Here is a 19,860-nt window from a genome sequence, read left to right on the forward strand (position 1 = left end):
GGGACCTGTCCATCCACAAAATCGGCAGATGAGGCCTTCCCGTCCTCCTCGTACCCACACCTCAGGCCCAAGAGACACTCTCCACTCAACTGCGATCCGTTAGGCCTGCACACAGGGGCACCTTTGTCAAACAGTAGAAGCCCTCACACAACACTCGAGTGTCCCAGACAAACAAAAGGCAGCTTGACATGGCTTTTATTGGGGGCAGGTTTTGGCGTTTCCTGCCACATCAAAGTTGCATTGGGAAACATCCATCCATCCATTTTCTTAGCAGCTTATCCTCACAAGGGTCGCGGGAAGTGCTGGAGCCTATCCCAGCTGTCAACGGGCAGGAGGCGGAGTACACCTTGAACTGGTAGCCAGCCAATCGCAGGGCACATAGAGACAAACTACCGCCACACTCACAATCACACCTAGGGGCAATTTTGAGTGTTCAATTAATGTTGCGTGTTTTTGGAATGTGGGAGGAAACCGGAGTGCCCGGAGAAAACCCAGACAGGCACGGGGAGAACATGCAAACTCCACACAGGTGGGGCTGGGATCAAACCCTGCACCTAGGAACTGTGAGGCCAACCCTTTACAGCTGATCCACCGTGCATCCACATTGGGAAACAAGAACTCCAAATTTGTGGGCATGGAAGTAGCACATGCCCTGGGTATTATGGACATCAGCAGCAACGGAGCACCTCCTCCCTAAGCGCTTGGGCTTCAGCGATGGCAGTGTTGTCAAGCGCCGTCTGTACATGTGGTGACATGTGGCAGAGAAAATGTTGGGGGGGATTTTGGCCACATCGGAGACAGACAGATTCACCACATGACGCATCACAAATGGTAAAATGGACAAAGATGCAAAAGACATAACCTCTTATTCTTGGAGAGGTGACTTCATTGTCAATGACTTGATAAGGTAAAGATCAAACATAAGGACTATTTAGTCAATCTGAATCCTGATGGGAAGAGAATGAGCCATCTCTCTATTTCAAGACATTCAGATATTTGTACTATAAAAAATGCTATATTTGCTTAATTGCACTAAGTCTATATTTATAGTAAACATATTTGTTTGATACTAATACGTTCCAATGTTATTTTTTAATTTTGAATACTGAAAGAATGAAACTCCCTCTCCAATGCATACATTTGTGTTGCACACCACTCACTCAATGAGATCACACACATGCAGTCATAAATAGGGAGATCCAGAGCAAGGGAAGGCGAGTACTGCACCACCTGAGCTGAGGTGGTGGGAACAACACCTTGCTCAATGGCATCTAAGCATTAGCCAGCAGGCAGACCAGCATCTATCCAACAACCTGTGTTTATTTTTATATTTTTGCACATCGTGAGACTTCTGACTCCTAAGCAGAATGACCTGCTGCCACACAAAATAAAATGCTGAGTCTCTCGTGAAAATCTTACTGACTTTCAATTTTGTAGAGGCATACATTTATGACATTGATTGGCAGCATAAGATTGATTTCGGACATTTTAATGTTAGATATATCATTGTCACTGCTTTAAACATCAGTTGGGCAATATGTATGATAGGATTTGTAAGCGATTGGCTGGTGATTAGCCCAGGGTCTACCCTCCCTCTTGTCCAAAGATACATGCGATATGCTCCAGCACACCCGTGACCCTAGTGAGGATAAGCGGTACGGAAAATAGATGGCTTGATAACATTTGGACTGTTAAATACAGTATGTACATGCTGCAACATGGCTAAATAAGATGCTAACTTACCATAGTGTGGGGACTTGTGGATTGCCATCCACTGCAGTTTTAAACACGGCCAAGTTTGTGGGATTCTATCTATACGTTTTCGTATGACCCCATTCTGCAAGCCCTCACAAAAAAATATTTTTTTTGCAGCGATCATAATATGCATTTAGTCATGCACAGTAATGTAAAGTGATGAATTTTAATGGATGTCATCACGTAAAGTGAATTCATGTTGTGTACATCATCATATAAGGTGATGTGCCAAAGCACCCTAAAACACACATGAAAGACCAACAATGCTTTGGTTTCTTTGACCACAAAGCTGTGTCAGCATTTGTTGCATTCAGGGTGTGAGTGTTTAACATGTGATGACTATAGACTCCAACAATCCCAACTACACGTCATATGAATGCACAGACATGAGAAGCAACTCCGAGTATTAAGATACCAAAGCAACTCTGAGAATACAGTAAGTAGTAGTGACAACCAGAATTACCGTGGGGAATTGCAATAGCAGTTTACAATCTTGTGCATGGTTCACTCATGTGACCTCAGTGCAGGGAGCCTAGGTTCAGTTCCCACTCAGTGACGATGTGGATCTGAGAGCATCTCCTAGTAACTCACAACAGGCTAAGCTGTTACTGCAAAGAAAATGGATGGCCGGAGTGTAGCAGTACAATAATGTAGAAGTTGCACATGAGCACAAGTACAGTGGTGCCTCGGTTCTCGAACACAATGCCTTCCAGAAGGCTGGTTGAAAACCAAAACGTTTTAAAACCGAAGCACGTTTTCCCATTACAATTAATGAAAGATGAAATAAAGCGTTCCAGGCCTAAAAAAGTTTTTTCAAGCGATTTTTTTCACTTTTCCTGATAATAAACTGGATAGTAGAAATACATGTATAGTTTAAATACTTCCTCTTTTACGTCTTTTCTAGTTTTTTGAGGTGCGTTCGAAAGCACAATAAGAAATCGTCGTGGGTCAGCTGGTCGGGGTGTTCGAATACCGATTTTTGTTTGAAAACCAAAGCAAAAAAAAAAATCTTCATTCGAAAACCGATTTGTACGAAAACCAAGATGTTCGAAAACCGAGGTACAACTGTAGCTCAGTTGTATCACTTTCACAGAAATAAAAATCAAGACTCAGTCAAACAAAGTGGATTTCGGGATACAAAGCTCCACAAATGCTTGATCATTCAATCCAAGGATCTTGCTTCCTGTGCTAAATGATTATACTTTACAAAATAAACAAAAAGTTAAAACTGTTGGTTCAACCGACTGGGATATTTTCAGTTCCATGTTGTCATCTATGACTACATTTATATTTCTTCCTTCTGGAGAAAACAATACTTTTTTTTTCTTTGCATATAAGTTGCCATTGTTTTTTTCTTTTTACAGAAAATGGAAACATCAGGTTTCACATCCAAAGGTCTACCTCAAAACCCCGCTCAACCTGCTGGGTCAAGGTACAGCACCAACCCTCAGCCAGTAGCCAGCCAGAGCAGAGGCTTCAATGGGTTCATCCCCATACAAAACTGTTACATGCAAGCAAGTTCAGTGATGAACGCTACCAGAATGCAATTTGTACCAATGACTCATCAGAATGTACAAGCACATCCCCAGAACACGGAGACACTTGCTCCGGTCTTTGACCAGGTAGGTTGACAAATCTTCCTTTTGTTTTAGTGCTATGGATTCATGGGGATGCTAGGCAACTAGGTTCACTTGCCACAGGCTATAAATTACCGAGCCTGATGTTGAGACATAATCCAAGTGGACCCTTGGAAGGAAGACGAAGTAACGAGAAATGAAGGGAAGGTTTTTACTGCATTCAATTTTTTTATGTGCATCTTGGATCTCTGGTTACTCATGCTAAGAACAAAGCAAGTTGTTCCCTGATTCGCAGCCTTTATTTATTGTTTTTTTTTTTATCACAAATATAATCAGTAAAACCGATACGCCATCCTGCATACCAGGGATTGGGGTTTCCCCGGTCTAACACATATATTTTCCTCATCTATTTGGTAGTTGGTATCACTAATTCACTCGTATCACAAGTTCACTAATCTTATGAACAGACAATATTGTACTTATGTGTGTAAAGGGGGATTTGATCCAAAGTGTTTTTCTCTCTGGTTATTGTAACCTTGCTTAAAATACAGAAAGTTACCGTTCCTTCTCTTGAGCCAGCTAAAGCTAATGTGCAGAAAGTAGTTGCCTAATGGTACTATTCAAAGAATGTACTACTCAAAACTGTAACCATGCAAATATGTAGGTGCATTTTTATCAGTCATCCAGAACTTTGCTGTGTTTTTACCCACAGACGAACTTTGTACCAGAGGTTATGCTACCGAATGGCATGAACATGCGTCCTGTTGGATTACTGTAAGTAACAACACCACCCATAACATTAAACTTCCCAAGTTTGATAAATGAAAACAGGCAAACAAAAGTGGAAATGGAAAACTTGTAAAGGAAGTATGTAATCAAGAGTGCAATATTATGATACTTAGATTATGTTACTGATTACATTTTTTAACAGGTCAATTCTAATGTGTAACAACGTGTTTCTCTCCACTATTCAGGAATGGAGAGCTGTTGTACAAAGTTACAGCTCCTAATTATTCTGCTCCCCTTCCGCCTACCATCCCTAGGATTAAGTAAGATTATGTTTTTTCACACATATTGGTGATTTTAGAAGTGTTAAGACTGCTTCTATTAGCATTGTTGAGAAAATGCCTGGACACCTTGGGCCTCATTCACTAATAAATAGAATAGTAGAAATGTTCTCAATCTGCGCACAGGTTGAGTATTTTGGGTAGAGAATTTGGCAAAAAACAATTTAGGATCTGAAAATGAATGAACACTACATACGTTGTTCAAACACATATTCAGAAATAAATATAGGACAGCAAAGAGGCATTTTGAGTTGATAAAATTTATGAAATGGACATTGGAAGTCAGAAAATATAGTGGACGAAAACCGGGGTCAGAAGCGTAAATATTCACTGGCCAATCAAACAGCAGTGACATCATTGCGCTGAAAGAAACACTTCCATCTGTTGCCCAATCGGATGTCAGTGACATCACGGCCTCGCTTCCCCCTGTCTTTCAAAACCAGGTCAGACGAGGTTTTGAGGAACGGTGCTATTGACATCCCCCGGCCACAAAAAAGTGACCACAAAAGGCAGAACCAGACTGGCTGGAGGTAGAACCGGTACAATGGAAAAGGGTCTCTAGAAAAATTAGGCTCATTGCCTTTTATGTGTCCTGGCATTGTTTAGCTATTACTAGTGCGACGAGAACTACTGCTACATTCTATCAAAATTTCATCAAGTTGCCTTTCTCACTTTTTCCTTCAAATTTTAGGAAGATAAACAAAAAAGTGGATCAAACGTATGTCAAGAAGCCGCCAAATGCGTTCATGTTGTTCATGAAGGAACATCGACAAGCCGTTAGGCACCATTCCCACTTAAGAAATAGTGCCGATATAAACAAGATCCTGGGAAGGATGGTAAGTGTGATGACTCACACAATTTCTACGAAAATTCATCGCGATCACTAAAGGACAGTGGATACATGTACAAAAAAAAATGCACATTTTAGTTATGATTCCAAAATGTACTTGCATTTGAATAGGTGTATGTGAAATTTTTCGATCCGCTAAATAATCGAATTTTATGAATCTTAAAATGACATATAACAGGCGTTCTGGATGTTCAAATCTAGGTATATGAACAAAGAAATCCATATTTGGGTGCTAATAAACAATCTTTCGTTACCTACACATAGTGGCATTTGCTGCCTCAAGAGGAGAAGGCCAAGTACTACGAGTTGGCTGACAAAGTGAAGCGACTGCACTCCCAGCAGCATCCAGACTGGTCCTGGAGGCACAACTACGTGAGTGAGAATTATTGGCTCAGGCGGTAGAGCGGTTGTCTCGCAACCCAAATGGTGGACCATGTCCTAGAGCAAGATACTGAACTCTCAATTGAGTGTGATGCGATGTCATCAGTAGATTAATTAGGAGACGGTCTTAAAATGATAACTCCTAGAAAGCTGCCATTTGCCTCGGTGGCTTCTACCTAATATCCTCAATCACCTGTGAAAGGTTGTCTTTGTTCTGTAAATACTCTTCAATCTGTGATCTGATTAATTGTACTTTTTGGGTGTTTCATGCTACATTCAAAACAGATGTTGAACACACGGGTTTTATCACGTGAGTTATTTATACACAATGAACCTGCATCAGCAGAAAATGGTGCATTTTAAGCAGACGCGGCATGTCTGATGCGCCCCCAACCAGTTGGCACTGGTGACATGATTTGCGGCTAGTATTAAATCTTTCTATACCCAATTGACAAAGAAGCCAATTGTCATGTGTTTACCCCAGTCTCGTCAAATCAAACATGTCATGTGTGCCACCCAACATAGATTTGCTCCATTTCAAGCATTTGTATTGACTTTAAATGGGAATTCTGGTGGTTTGCATTAACAATGTATCCAGTAGGTCATGTAATATTTTCTCTATCTTGACAATGTGATATTAAATCCTCTCTCATTTAATAGTGTTTTGAGAAGATTTTTATCGACAATTAGGAATTTTCAGGGGCGCTGCCATTTTCACGAGTCACATGACCTACGTGCACGTATGTGACGTGTTGCGTGCCATTCCAAATGCTCGATTACGTGGGACATTATTATGCTCAGCGCTGATTTCTTGGATTTATCGTCATCTGAGCTGAACTGAGCTCCGCTGCCAAGCCCCGCAGCTCGCTTGGCTGTAAATACTGTTGAATATTCGGATGGTTCTTCGGCGAAATGACGCAGAGTCTGGCAAGCTCGCTCCCCAACCGAGCGAGCTCCGAGGCTTGGTGGAAAGCGAGCTCACACCTCCATCGCTCGGCAGAGCGTGCTACCCGCTGAGCCCCGGCGTGAGCTGCCTGGCCGAGCGAGCTCATGGCTCTGCCGCCCGGCGGCATTATTTACAGCCACAGGTTCAAATCTGTATGGAAGTATTCCTCCCTCTTCCCGATCAACCGATACTGCTATTTATTCATCAGATGAGGATAAATCCGAGAAATCAGCGCTGAGTATAATGGTGTCCCATGTAATTGAGCGTTTGGAATGGCACGTATCACGTCACATCAGCCCACGTAGGTCATGTGATTCGCGAAAATGGCAGCGTCCTTGAATATTCGTAATTGTTGATAAAAACCTTCTCAAAACATTATTAAATGAGAGAGGATTTAACATCACAGATAGAGTACATTTTACATGACCTATTGGATACATTGTTAATGCAAACGTAGCCCTTTAAGTCATCAACGTCATGTAAACTGTTAATTTCGAGGATGCAAAGATTTTAATTGTCATACCAGCACACATATACACATGATATGGTACAAACTTTGATACCCAGGGTCTCAATCTATGCACTGGAAACAGTCTAAGAGCAGAGAATCCGCATCACTTGGCCACACTGTAACATTTGGGACCAAGAGGCCTGGTCTGTTCCATCCCGTTGGTTCTATTGGGCTATAAAATGATACCAATAGGATGGAGATGCAGTTGGGAGTAGCTAAGGTGGGGGCTGGGGAGTACTCTGTATGCATCCAAAAAGTGTCCAGTATGCATGGAACATTACTGCCTCACCAACCAGCCATTTGGCTTATCTCTGGTATGGCAGAGCGCATCAGAAAATCCTAAAGGTTCTCGTGTTAAAGCCCTCTGAGTAGATACAAAAAGTGAAATCCCATTTACTATTGCCAAACCATATATATGAAATACACTTGGCTAATATCCTTTTCTTTCAGGGCAAAAAGGAGGACTGTGATGAAATTATGGAGCCAGATGCCAACAGTGTGCAAGGTGAAATTTTCCTCGCAGGTACAATTACGTTTGAAAAAGAAGTGACATGAAATAAGCCGCATTTTGGTATGTACAGCAGCGCTGGTGCCAGAGGTGGAGGAGGGAAGCGGACAGGCCGAGACTGAGTTTGAAGATGACCCTGACTCCTTGTCTTTGAGTTCAAGAACAGAACAACTCTCTATCGAAGAACACATTTCCCAAATATACCTGAAACAGCAACCTGCCCTGAACCAGAGGAGTACCCACCCTTTGTCTAGATCGCCCCACCATTCGTCATCCCGGCTCCGTCCGGACTGTTGATTTCTTGATGGACTTTAACTGTGCCTTGGGGCACATTTGTGAGGATTTTGATGCACAAGTCTCTTTTCTGCCACTGCAAAAAAAAAAAATGAAAATAATGAGTAAATTACTTGTAGCCAAAATCTTTACCCAATATTAACATTTACTGCCATGTGCACAATCTGCCCTCTGAATTTATTCCTGAAAACCTTTTTTTAATACACAGGAAGACCTACCATTGTTACATTATTAAGACTCTTGCTGATGGAATGTGTTGCTCATCTTTTGTCCTCTGAAACAGTAGAAAGGAAAACAGATTGGAGATCGGCATTAATTAGGCAAAGTCTAGACGTGTTTGGAACAGGTGCGCTTTCACCTTTGTATATCATCACAATGTAATTCAAACGGATTAATCAGAAGTAATCTTCCAGTTTTAAGAGGTTTCACAAAAATATGACATTAAATATCACATTGTTACATATTGGACTACACAATCTGCTCAGAATTAAAACGTGATATAAAACCTATTAAAAAAAAAGGGGGGGGGGTGGCTGCACGGAGGTATGTACTGTGAATAAATTAGCTGTGATTCCTAAATGGTAGACGTAATATTTCACGAGTTGAACATTTCAATCATTTATTTTAAACCCAATGTTGGATATCAATGCACAAATATGTTTTTTTGGAACACTTGTAAAACTAACAAGGCAAGAAAGACAATTTGGAATGTAGCATGAAGTCCTAACAGGAGCCTGCAAGATCGCTTGCGCCCACAAATACCTACTAGTGACTCTTCTATTGTGGTTACATTCCAACTGTGGTTACTAAGCATTGGGTTTTATAATGAATTTGTTCATTATCAAAACTTAGATTGGTTGTTCAGTATATACAGTAATTGTTGGGAAAAAAGTTTGGGATGACGTTAATTATGAAAATAACTTTAGGATGTAATTTTGCTGACTGGTGAGGTGAAATCAAGACGGAGCAGCACAATGATGCTTTACATTATTGGAATCAGAAATCCTTGATTGCTTTTCTCCTGTGATGCAAGACAAGTCTGAGGTAAGACACTTCAAAACTAGTGTAGGACCCCATGTGATGCAAGACAAGTCTGTGAGGTAAGACACTTCAAAACTAGTGTAGGACCCCAGAAAGTCCATAGCATGTGCTGCTTTCCCACTTAGCGCTGCAAAACCAGCGTTGGGTGCCCCAAGGGGACCAACCTCCCAACTGAGACCCTTGAAAGCTGCGACACGGTAAGGTCGCCATCTAGCTGCCGTCTCGAGTATGATGTCTACAGCCGTCAATCTTCACATCTTAATCCGGGTGAGCATGCAGACTACAAAATACATGGTATTGATGTTTGACGGCATACACAACCCAGTGTCTCCTAACAGATGCAGGATTTTACAACAAAGGATCATAACATGACCATTCCATACACAACTCACGTTCATTCCATACATAACTCACGTTCATTGCTTTTTTTTTTAAGTTTCTTTCCTAAGTATGCACCTAAACTATTTAACCCCCCCCCCACCCCAGATAAAATCACATTTAATCAAAAAGCGTGAATTTGTTTGACAGACATGGGTGCGGGAGGGGGTCTGCATTCTCAAATTTTGAGTTTTTGGCAGATTGTTTATGGTGATATGAACGCTTACCGTAAGAAACCTATACAGTATTTCTATGCAACAAGGCATTCCTTATTGACATTGCACAACACTAGCACTTATCACCATAAAACATTTTTAGGGTCAGTTATCCTAAAGCTATTTTGTCAAGCGCTCGAGTGATTGACACCCAAACTCGTTTTTTTTTTTTTTTTTAACTACTCACATGCATTTTAGTCTCATCTATGAGAGTTGGAATTGTGACCTTAAGATTCAGATTTTGTTACTGGCTTTATGAAATAATTTAAAACAAAAATAGCCAGTTAGCGTTCGCGATTAGCATTAGCACACTAGTAATTACCATTTGAGGTAAAAACAAACAAAAACGCAACCTACCATTAAGTTAACTCATATCTCATGTTATATGTATATTAGACATATGAGTATCCTAACAATCACTTACAGATGCTCCTCTGTCATTGTTGGCAATGTTTCCTCAGTTGTCCAACAGTGCGTCCGTCTGCAACAAAGGTCCGTGCGGTAAACAAGGACAGAAGCCAAATGATTCTTGCAGATGTAAAATTTATTTTAATAGATTTCTATTGATAGAAATGTTTCTTTTGACTTTTTTGTGGTCACTCTATCAGACTTTCCTCAGTCTCGCATTTTAACATGACATGACGTTAAATCAATAAGCCAATATTCTACTGTACTTGAAGATTATTCTTTTTACAATTCAATAATGAAATAAAAACTTGTTCTTCATACCAATTCATTCTAACATTACATTTGAGGGGGGGCAGTATTCAATGATGTTTTGGACATACTCATATATAATTCATTTCTTCTGTTTAATAAACATTGCTGACAATAAACTTCCTACTGAAAAATCACACGCTAGATCACAGTTGCAATATTTGTTTGAAGGAAACAAACAAAACAAAAAAACATTTATAATAATCACAGTGTTTTCCATGAAGCACTACACCTACACTTGGATACTGAGTACATGTAAGAAAAGGAAAAACCACAGTTAGTGTTACAGAAAGTAGAAAATACTTTATTGTACAGAAGTTAAGCAAGACGCGCATATCTGTGGTCCTTGGTATGGAATGGTGCTGACATTGAAGCAAAAATGACTAATAAACCTTTTTTTTTTTTTTTAAAGAAAACCATGCCGGCATTGACTGCTGACTAGTAATGTGATTGCTTTAAATTTATGACCTTAGTGTTTTTCATACAAATATTTAGTGTAATCGCAACTTTTTACTGTGTTAGCATAGGTTATAGGTTAGCAATCAAGATCGTCCTGCAATACACATTTTATACCAATACAATCAGTATTGAAAAAAAAAATACTCTTGATTATTGACCCCAAAAAAAGATGCTATCATGCCCATTCCTTCAAAAGGTTTCATTTAGGCATCATAATTACAGGGAACCATTTTTCAAAACCACTCCCATGACTGATGACCCTGAATTAAATGTGATGCATCACAAACATCAGTGGTCATCAACATAATGCTCATGGGCAACAGATGGCCCCCAAGGACCACACATGGACTCTCCGGGCCTGTTCTGAGAATAGATCACCAGTACCCGGTAGTTGTAATGTCCTAGGAATGCTGTTGAAAATGTAAACAGGATTTACAAATACCCCAATAATATGCCATTTCCTACCTTGTCAAGCATTGCTGGAATTATCGGGAGAAAATTCATAACCTGATCAATATCTTCGCATAGATTAAAATCGTCATTTATTAAAATTAACAAAGTGAAAAGTAATTGAGCAAATGGTATTGAATTTAATGTGTCAAACAGATAGTAGCCCTTCACATTAATCAGTCCCCAAGAAGTAGTTCTTAGTTTCAAAAAGGCTGGTGACCCCCAATGTATATCATCATGCAAAGTTTGTGTATGATCATTTACACGATCATGCAAAGTGATGCATCATACTCATCATGGTGTGAGGTGATGCCCTAAAGCATCCCAAAAAACACATAAAAGACCAGTACTGTTTGGAAGTCTCTGACATCACAGCTGTGTCAGCGTGTGTGATACAGAGGGCATCAAAACATTTCAGGAGCCGGATCACCACGATTATTCTTAAAACGGGCCGAGAAAAGTCAACGTCCATCACCTCCGTGTGAACCTATTAGGTACGTTACGTTGGGAATTATCTCAGTAAGTGCCATTTTGCCAACATGTTCATGTAAAACTGGAATAGCACTAGCTAGTGCCGGGCGATATTGTGATGAGCTCTACATGTATGGTGGGGGTGGGGCTAAAAAAAAGTCTGCGCCATTTTTCTTCTATGGTGTCAGTCATAATTTATTCACTTTTCAAGTTTCAAGCGATGGAAAAAAACAAAAATGCAACAACAACAAAAAGACAAAATGTTTTGTGTTTTTTTTTTTTTTAATTAATGCCTTATGTATTTGACACCCGTGAGACATGCTAAAATGAAATACATATTTCTTTTATTTATTTTTATCTGCGTTTCCTCTGATTTGAAATGCTTGTAGACAAGAAAGAAGAATTTGCTGCTATGCACATTGCACAATGCGATTTTAAGAAAAAAATAATGTTGGTTACATCGGTTTAATGCTAATTCCAAATAAAGTACAAAAACAGAAGCAATCATCGCTATGTTGTATTTTTGGATTTTAAGATTAATGTCAGACAAAACGGGACAGATCGTGATTTTTTTTTTTTACATATTGCTCGGCACTAGCAAACAAAAAATATTAGTGATTACTCTGTTTGTTAGTTTGTAGTGTGAGTATGTGATCTGAATTATAATTATTATCTATATAGAAACTGAAGAAAAATATTTTGGTAAAGCATTGTATTGATGACAGTGTTCTGGTGTGTTCTTCTGTTTCTTCCAACAGAAAATCGTCACCCTCTCAGTATGTGTCACAAGAGCCAAATAATCCCTGGCATTGTCTTCAGGTGTTGGAATAAAATTTATAAATGCTAAAATATCACACAAGAACTGACCGTGCATGTTGTTTTGTGGGAATTGCAAATAACAAAAGAAGTTGTCCTTTTTTTGTCTTCCTCCAGGGATAAGGATATGTCTGGTTTTACCTCCAACCGTTTACCTCCAAACGCCGCTCTAGCATCTCGAACTGCTGCGCCCGTATATAACACAAACCCTCGGCCGGTAGGCCAGAGCAGGCCTTTTAACGGGTTTATTCCCATACAACACAGTTATGTGCCTCTACAGAACAGTTTCCTGCAGCCAAATCCGCTGATGGCTCCACCCAGCATGCACTTTGTACCAATGAGCCATCAAAATATTCAACCGCTTACACAGAACATTGAAGCACGTCCACACATACCTGGACAGGTAAAGTTGCGATCAATTGAATTATTTATGTAGTTTAAAGTAAATGTGCATGTGGGTCTATTCAAATGCTGCATTTCCTGGCTGATTGTTTCCAGACTAATTTTGTACCAGAAGTTATGCTGCCTAATGGCATGAAAATGTGTCCTGTTGGATTACTGTAAGTAATGCGCATGTACACCACAAACAAATGAATACTCAAACATTAAAATGCTAACTATACATGCCTACTTTCCATTATCCGCTCAAATCTGTTAAGGAATGGAGAGCTGTTGTACAAAGTCACAACTCCGAAATTTACGGCTCCTCTTCCATCCACCATCACCAAGCCAAAGTAAGAGCTTCCCATTTCATATGCAGCTGTTTGAATGCTTTGCTGAAATATACCTTCAAAGATGTGACAAGATTAAAAGTGTACTATGTTGGCAGATAGCAATGAGCAAAAATATCAGTCAAGACTTGACCGATTCCCAATGGTGGATGGGTGAAGCATTAATTTAGCTTACCTTTCTGCTCCACTTTTATAAGAAGTGGTGTTGGTTTCCCTTTTGCATTGAGGTAGATTTTTATTCTTCTCGAACCCCCCATATTTTCGAAATAGTTTCCAAGGATGTCTGTAGCTAACCTTCTTCTTCTTCTTCTTTTCCTTTCGGCTTGTCCCGTTAGGGGTCGCCACAGCGTGTCATCTTTTTCCATCTTAACTTATCTCCTGCATCTTCATCTCTAACCCCAACTGCCCTCATGTCTTCCCTCACCACATCCATAAACCTTCTCGTTGGTCTTCCTCTCGCTCTTTTGCCTGGCAGCTCCATCCTCAGCACCCTTCCACCAATATACTCACTCTCTCGCCTCTGGACATGTCCAAACCATTGAAATCTGCTCTCTCGAATCTTGTCTCCAAAACATCCAACTTTGGCTGTCCCTCTAATGAGCTCATTTCTAATCCTATCCAAACTACTCACTCCAAGAGAGAACTTCAACATCTTCATTTCTGCTACCTCCAGTTCCGCTTCCTGTCGTTTCTTCAGTGCCACCGTCTCTAATCTGTACATCATGGCCGGCCTCACCACTGTTTTGTAAATTTTGCCCTTCATCCTAGCAGAGACTCTTCTGTCACATAACACACCAGACACCTTTCGCCAGCTGTTCCAACCTGCTTGGGCCCGTTTCTTCACTTCCTTACCACACTCACCATTGCTCTGGATTGTTGACCCTAAATATTTGAAGTCGTCCACCATCGCTATCTCTTCTCCCTGTAGCCTCACTCTTCCCCCTCTACTTTTCTCATTCACGCACATATATTCTGTTTTACTTCGGCTAATCTTCATTCCTCTCCTTTCTAGTGCATGTCTCCATCTTTCCAATTGTTCCTCTGCGTGCTCCCTGCTTTCACTGCATATGACGATATCATCTGCGAACATCATGGTCCAAGGGGATTCCAGTCTAACCTCATCTGTCAGCCTATCCATTACCACTGCAAACAGGAAGGGGCTCAGAGCTGATCCCTGATGCAGTCCCACCTCCACCTTAAATTCCTCTGTCACACCTAAGGCACACCTCACCATTGTTCTGCTGCCATCATACATGTCCTGTACTATTTTAACATACTTCTCTGCCACACCAGACTTACGCATGCAGTACCACAGTTCCTCTCTTGGTACTCTGTCATAGGCTTTCTCTAGATCCACAAAGACACAATGTAGCTCCTTCTGACCTTCTCTGTACTTTTCCACGAGCATCCTCAAGGCAAATAATGCATCTGTGGTACTCTTTCTAGGCATGAAACCATACTGTTGCTTGCAGATACTTCTGTCCTGAGTCTAGCCTCCACTACTCTTTCCCATAACTTCATTGTGTGGCTCATCAACATTGTTCCTCTATAATTCTCACACCTCTCAACATTGCCTTTGTTCTTAAAAATGGGAACTACAACACTTTTCCTCCATTCTTCAGGCATTTTTTCGCCCACTAGTATTCTGTTGAATAAGTTGGTCAAAAACTCAACAGCCATCTCTCCAAATTGCTTGCATACCTCCACCGGTATGTCATCAGGACCAACTGCCTTTCCATTTTTCATCCTTTGTAGTGCCTTTCTGACTTCCCCCTGACTAACCATTGCCACTTCCTGGTCCATCACACTTGCCTCTTCAACTCTTCCTTCTCTCTCATTTTCTTCATTCATCAACTTCTCAAAGTATTCTTTCCATCTATTTAGCACACTACTGGCACCAGTCAACACATTTCCATCTGTATCCTTAATCACCCTTACCTGCTGCACATCCTTCCCATCTCTATTCATCTGTCTGGCCAACCTGTAGAGATCCTTTTCTCCTTCTTTCGTGTCCAACCTGGTGTACATGTCTTCATATGCCTCTTGTTTAGCCTTTGCTACCTCTACCTTTGCCCTACGTCGCATCTCGATGTACTCCTGTCGCCTCCTCAGTACTTTCAGTGTCCCACTTCTTCTTTGCTAATCTATTTCCTTGTATGACTCCCTGTATTTTGGGGTTTCACCACCAAGTCTCCTTCTCCCCTTTCCTACCAGAAGACACACCAAGTACTCTCCTGCCTGTCTCTCTGATTACCTTGGCTGTCGTAGTCCAGTCTTCCGGGAGCTTCTGCTGTCCATCGAGAGCCCGTCTCACCTCTTTCCAAAAGGCTGCACAACATTCTTTCTTTCTCAGCTTCCACCACATGGTTCTCTGCTCTACCTTTGTCTTCTTGATCTTCCTACCCACCACCAGAGTCATCCTACACACCACCATCCTATGCTGTCGAGCTACACTCTCCCCTACGACTACTTTACAATCAGTAATCTCCTTCAGATTAGATCGTCTGCGCAAAATATAATCCACCTGCGTGCTTCTACCTCCGCTCTTGTAGGTCACTATATGTTCCTCCCTCTTCTGGAAATAAGTGTTCACTACAGCCATCTCCATCCTTTTTGCAAAGTCCACCACCATCTGTCCTTCAAAGTTCCTTTCCTGGATGCCGTACTTACCCATCACTTCTTCATCATCCCTGATTCCTTTATGTCCATTACAATCTGCACCAATCACAACTCTCTCGCTGTCTGGGATGCTCAGAACTACTTCATCTAGTTCCTTCCAGAATTTCTCTTTGAACTCCTACTTGTGAGGCATAGCCGCTAATCACATTATACATAACACCCTCAATTTCAAATTTCAGTCTTATCACTCGATCTGATACTCTTTTCACCTCCAAGACATTCTTCCTAACCTTCTGTATGGTGAGAAATTGTGCTAAGTGGTCTCATGCTATCTACCCTATGTAACACTGTCTTAGCTCACATACTGCAGTTTTGTTACGACCTGGTGGCTAACACGTGCTAGCTTTTCCGCAGAAGCTAATCGGCAGTTTCGGATTTAAAGAAATGTTGGGTTTCCAATTATTGGATAATGTCCGCATTTATCGACATTGGTTGAGTTTTATATACTTTTGAATGTACTGATCTTACACTTGAATACACTGTCAGGATGTTTGTTTGATTTTTTGTAATCACCAAGGCTTCACAGACTGAGATTTGCATGTTCTATTTTAGGAAGAAAACAAAAAAAGTAGATGACCAATACACGGAGCAAACGTATGTCAAGAAGCCTCTAAATGCTTTCATGTTGTTCTCGAAAGAGCATAGGCAAGCAGTCAAGGACAGGTCTGCTTCAACGAATATCGCAGTAATAAATGAGACCTTGGGAAAGATGGTAAGCGTTACACAAATGTACTAAATTCTTTAAAAAAAACAAAAAGAAATGATGAATAAAATATTAAGTGGAAAAAAAGAGATGAAATACGTACATTAACCTCACAGAAAATGCATTCCATGGCGTGATCATCAATAGAGTTAATAAATGTTCTCTGATGTGAGGATTCTCGAGTTTTTTGTGCGTTCATTTTAAAATGTGTTTTTACGTCAACACAGTGGCATTTGCTACCAGAGGAGGAGAAAGCCAAGTACTACGAGCTGGCTGAAAAAGAGAAGCGACTGCACTCCCAGCAGCATCCAGACTGGTCCTGTCGCCACAACTACGTGGGTTTGACTCATTTGCAAACACCAACGTACTTCACGAGCGAATAAACATCGGTTAGCCAGCCACTAATGTTAAACAGATACTGTAAGTGGCTATGTGTGTGTTACTGCAGGGCAAAAAAAGGTACAATAAAAGAATCCGGGACTTAACTATCGGCAGTGTGCAAGGTAAGACAATATTAACATTGTGGTGAAATGTGATTTGGAACTTTGGAGGGATGCACACTAAAGGATGACATTTTAAACCAAATTTTCACACAAGTGGTGTCACGAACCTCGGGGGGCGGACCCAAATGCAGGACTTCGAGGCAGAGTCATAATGTCCAATTTAGTCTATTCTGGAAAATGAGTCATACACGCTGTAGCAGTCCGACAAGGCCGAGGTACAGAAACAGTAGGCTAGGCGGGATCCAAAAGACATGGAGCAAGGTCCGATGACTATGGGGCAAACTAACAACTCAACAGGACAGGATCAAACAAAAGGGCACAGAATTGCTGTGACTAGGGTTACTCTAACTTACGCTTAGAAGCGGAGAGTCCCACAGGCAGTGAATGGAACTCACTAATGCAAGGCAACGAACTGGCGAATGCCAGTGACAAAAACTCTAACTTAAATAAATACTTCGTATAATCACAGCTCCTGATGCGAAATAGCTGCGACCGGTGTCAGGTGTCAGAGATGACACTGCCCAGAGCAGCAACCCGGCCACGCCCCTCCTGGTAGTGCCCAAGCCTTGCTCATGACAACTGGAGGTCAGACAAGCATGGAGCGAAGAATCATTAAAAGTGCTCTGAGTGCAACTTTGAAAACTTGGAGGATGACCCCAACTCTGGATGGACTGGCGCAGAAGTAGTGTAGGATGTCGGGGTGCTGAAGGTGTCCAAGAAGACTGTCAAGCTACCAAAAATGACAGATTCTTTGCTCCGTATGTGCATCATGGACCAGAATAGATGTGTGCAGAACATAAACAGCTGTTCCTATTTACATTATCTACATAGGGGCCTCATTTTATGAGGACGTTCTGTTTTGACAGCGCTTATATTTACCCACTTTGTCAGAAAGTTGGAAACCACTGAGGTCTATCGCTAACTGGCACTAATACAGCGGTAAAGTTGTAATTTTAAAACTTGGATGAAAAGCTCTTATTGGTTATAAACAAAACAATTAAATTCGAGAGAAAAACAAGAATGGCGATAACCAAGCGTGGCTTCATGTTATGGGTGGCGACATTAAATTCCTTTCTTTCATTTTTGTTTCTGTTCCCTAAAAAAAAGTTGCTTTTTGATCTCCACAGCAACATCGACATCAGAAGTTCAGGAGGAAACAGGACAGGCAGAGAGTGACGACGAGGAAAGCCCCACTTCTTTGTCGGTGGATTCAACAACTGAACAGTTCTCTTTGGAACAAAAAACCCCACCGTAATTGTACAACTTAACCCAGCCCGTATCCCTCCCCCAGACACCCAAACAAATATGTATTCTTGCAAAGTATTTATTTTTGCTGTTTAATCATAAGCTTTTATTTTATGTACAGTGACAGTGGTCACAAATTGTAGAAAACCAAAGTTTTATTTTTGTATGAGTAAAAGCTTGATACAATAGTCGTGGCACCTCATGAAATGACTTAGTCTCACAATTTTAGATTTTTTTTTATAATTAAATCCATCATATCCATTCATTTTTCCATGCTGGTTATCCAGGACAGAAGCAGCACAGTAATTTTTCCCCTATCAGTAACCAAACATTTGATTTTAAGTGCAATAACATGGAACAGAACCTTGCCAAAATGATAATGAGTAACAAGTAAAAATGAAATTAACAAAAAAAGAAAATTCCCAATCAGTACTGGCAGGGACATGTGCAGATTAGAAACGTGGTTATTTTGAAAATGTCAGCCTCTACGTCATACACAATACTAGATAACAGAAGCCAGACCAAGTCGTTGCAAGTCACAAGTTCCAAATCTTTGATCTCTTCTTCTTCTTTTCCTTTCGGCTTGTCCCGTTAGGGGTCGCCACAACGTGTCATCTTTTGCCATGTTAGCCTATCTCCTGCATCTTCCTCTCTAACAACAACTGCCCTCATGTCTTCCCTCACGACATCCATAAACCTTCTCTTTGGTCTTCCTCTCGCCCTTTTGTCTGGCAGCGCCATCCTCAGCACCCTACCACCAATATACTCACTCTCTCACCTCTGGACATCTCCAAACCATCGAAGTCTGCTCTCTCGAATCTTGTCTCCAAAACATCCAACTTTGGCTGTCCCTCGAATGAGCTCATTTCTAATCCTATCCAACCTGGTCACTCCGAGCGAGAACTTCAACATCTTCATTTCTGCCACCTCCATTTCTGCTTCCTGTTGTTTCTTCAGTGCCACCGTCTCTAATCCGTACATCATGGCCGCCCTCACCACTGTTTTGTAAACTTTGCCCTTCATCCAAGCAGAGACTCTTCTGTCACATAAGACACCAGACACCTTTCGCCAGCTGCTCCAACCTGCTTGGACCCGTTTCTTCACTTCCTTACCACACTCACCATTGCTCTGGATTGTTGACCCCAAGTATTTGAAGTCGTCCACCCTCGCTATCTCTTCTCCCTGTAGCCTCACTCTTCCCCCTCTACTTTTCTCATTCACGCACATATATTCTGTTTTACTTCGGCTAATCTTCATTCCTCTCCTTTCCAGTGCATGTCTCCATCTTTCCAACTGCATTCTCCCTGCTTTCACTGCATATGACAATATCATCTGCGAACATCATGGTCCAAGGGGATTCCAGTCTAATCCAAGGGGATTCCAGTCTAACAAGTCCCAAAATCGAGACAGGCAAGTCTTGGGTGAAGTCGAAAATCCTACACTCTGACTATTCAGTCATTTTGAGTCATTTTAGCAGCAAAATATTTCTCAAGACTGCAAGAAATAATCTAATATCCTACATAACAATAAATATTAATCATGAATGAGCATTTGGTTTCCTTT

The 19,860-nt window shown here is 41.1% G+C and overlaps 3 protein-coding genes across 3 annotated transcripts in view; 2 read left to right on the forward strand and 1 right to left on the reverse strand.

Annotated features, from left to right (window-relative positions):
• The window catches only part of LOC133504477 (rap1 GTPase-activating protein 2-like), a 94,763-nt gene extending 84,635 nt beyond the window's left edge, over nt 1-10,128 (reverse strand). The window contains exons 1-3 of the mRNA XM_061826732.1: nt 9,948-10,128; nt 8,108-8,163; nt 7,839-7,965 (exon numbers count right to left, since the gene is read on the reverse strand). The gene's annotated coding sequence lies outside the window, so the exon portion shown is untranslated. The remainder of the gene's footprint in view (nt 1-7,838; nt 7,966-8,107; nt 8,164-9,947) is intronic.
• LOC133504957 (sex-determining region Y protein-like) lies at nt 2,079-7,892 on the forward strand. Its single transcript, XM_061827709.1, has 8 exons — nt 2,079-2,191; nt 3,120-3,377; nt 4,045-4,106; nt 4,307-4,381; nt 5,091-5,235; nt 5,514-5,621; nt 7,538-7,592; nt 7,669-7,892. The coding sequence occupies exons 1-8, from the start codon at nt 2,132-2,134 to the stop codon at nt 7,890-7,892; spliced, it is 987 nt and encodes a 328-aa protein (XP_061683693.1). The 5' UTR covers nt 2,079-2,131.
• LOC133504478 (transcription factor 7-like 1) lies at nt 9,158-18,471 on the forward strand. Its single transcript, XM_061826739.1, has 9 exons — nt 9,158-9,197; nt 12,379-12,439; nt 12,554-12,839; nt 12,935-12,996; nt 13,096-13,170; nt 16,399-16,558; nt 16,777-16,884; nt 16,998-17,052; nt 18,180-18,471. The coding sequence occupies exons 2-9, from the start codon at nt 12,399-12,401 to the stop codon at nt 18,305-18,307; spliced, it is 915 nt and encodes a 304-aa protein (XP_061682723.1). The 5' UTR covers nt 9,158-9,197; nt 12,379-12,398; the 3' UTR covers nt 18,308-18,471.
• Nucleotides 18,472-19,860: the final 1,389 nt, after the last annotated feature.

This window comes from Syngnathoides biaculeatus, chromosome 8, assembly GCF_019802595.1.
Source record: "Syngnathoides biaculeatus isolate LvHL_M chromosome 8, ASM1980259v1, whole genome shotgun sequence".
Taxonomy (NCBI): Eukaryota; Metazoa; Chordata; class Actinopteri; order Syngnathiformes; family Syngnathidae; genus Syngnathoides; species Syngnathoides biaculeatus.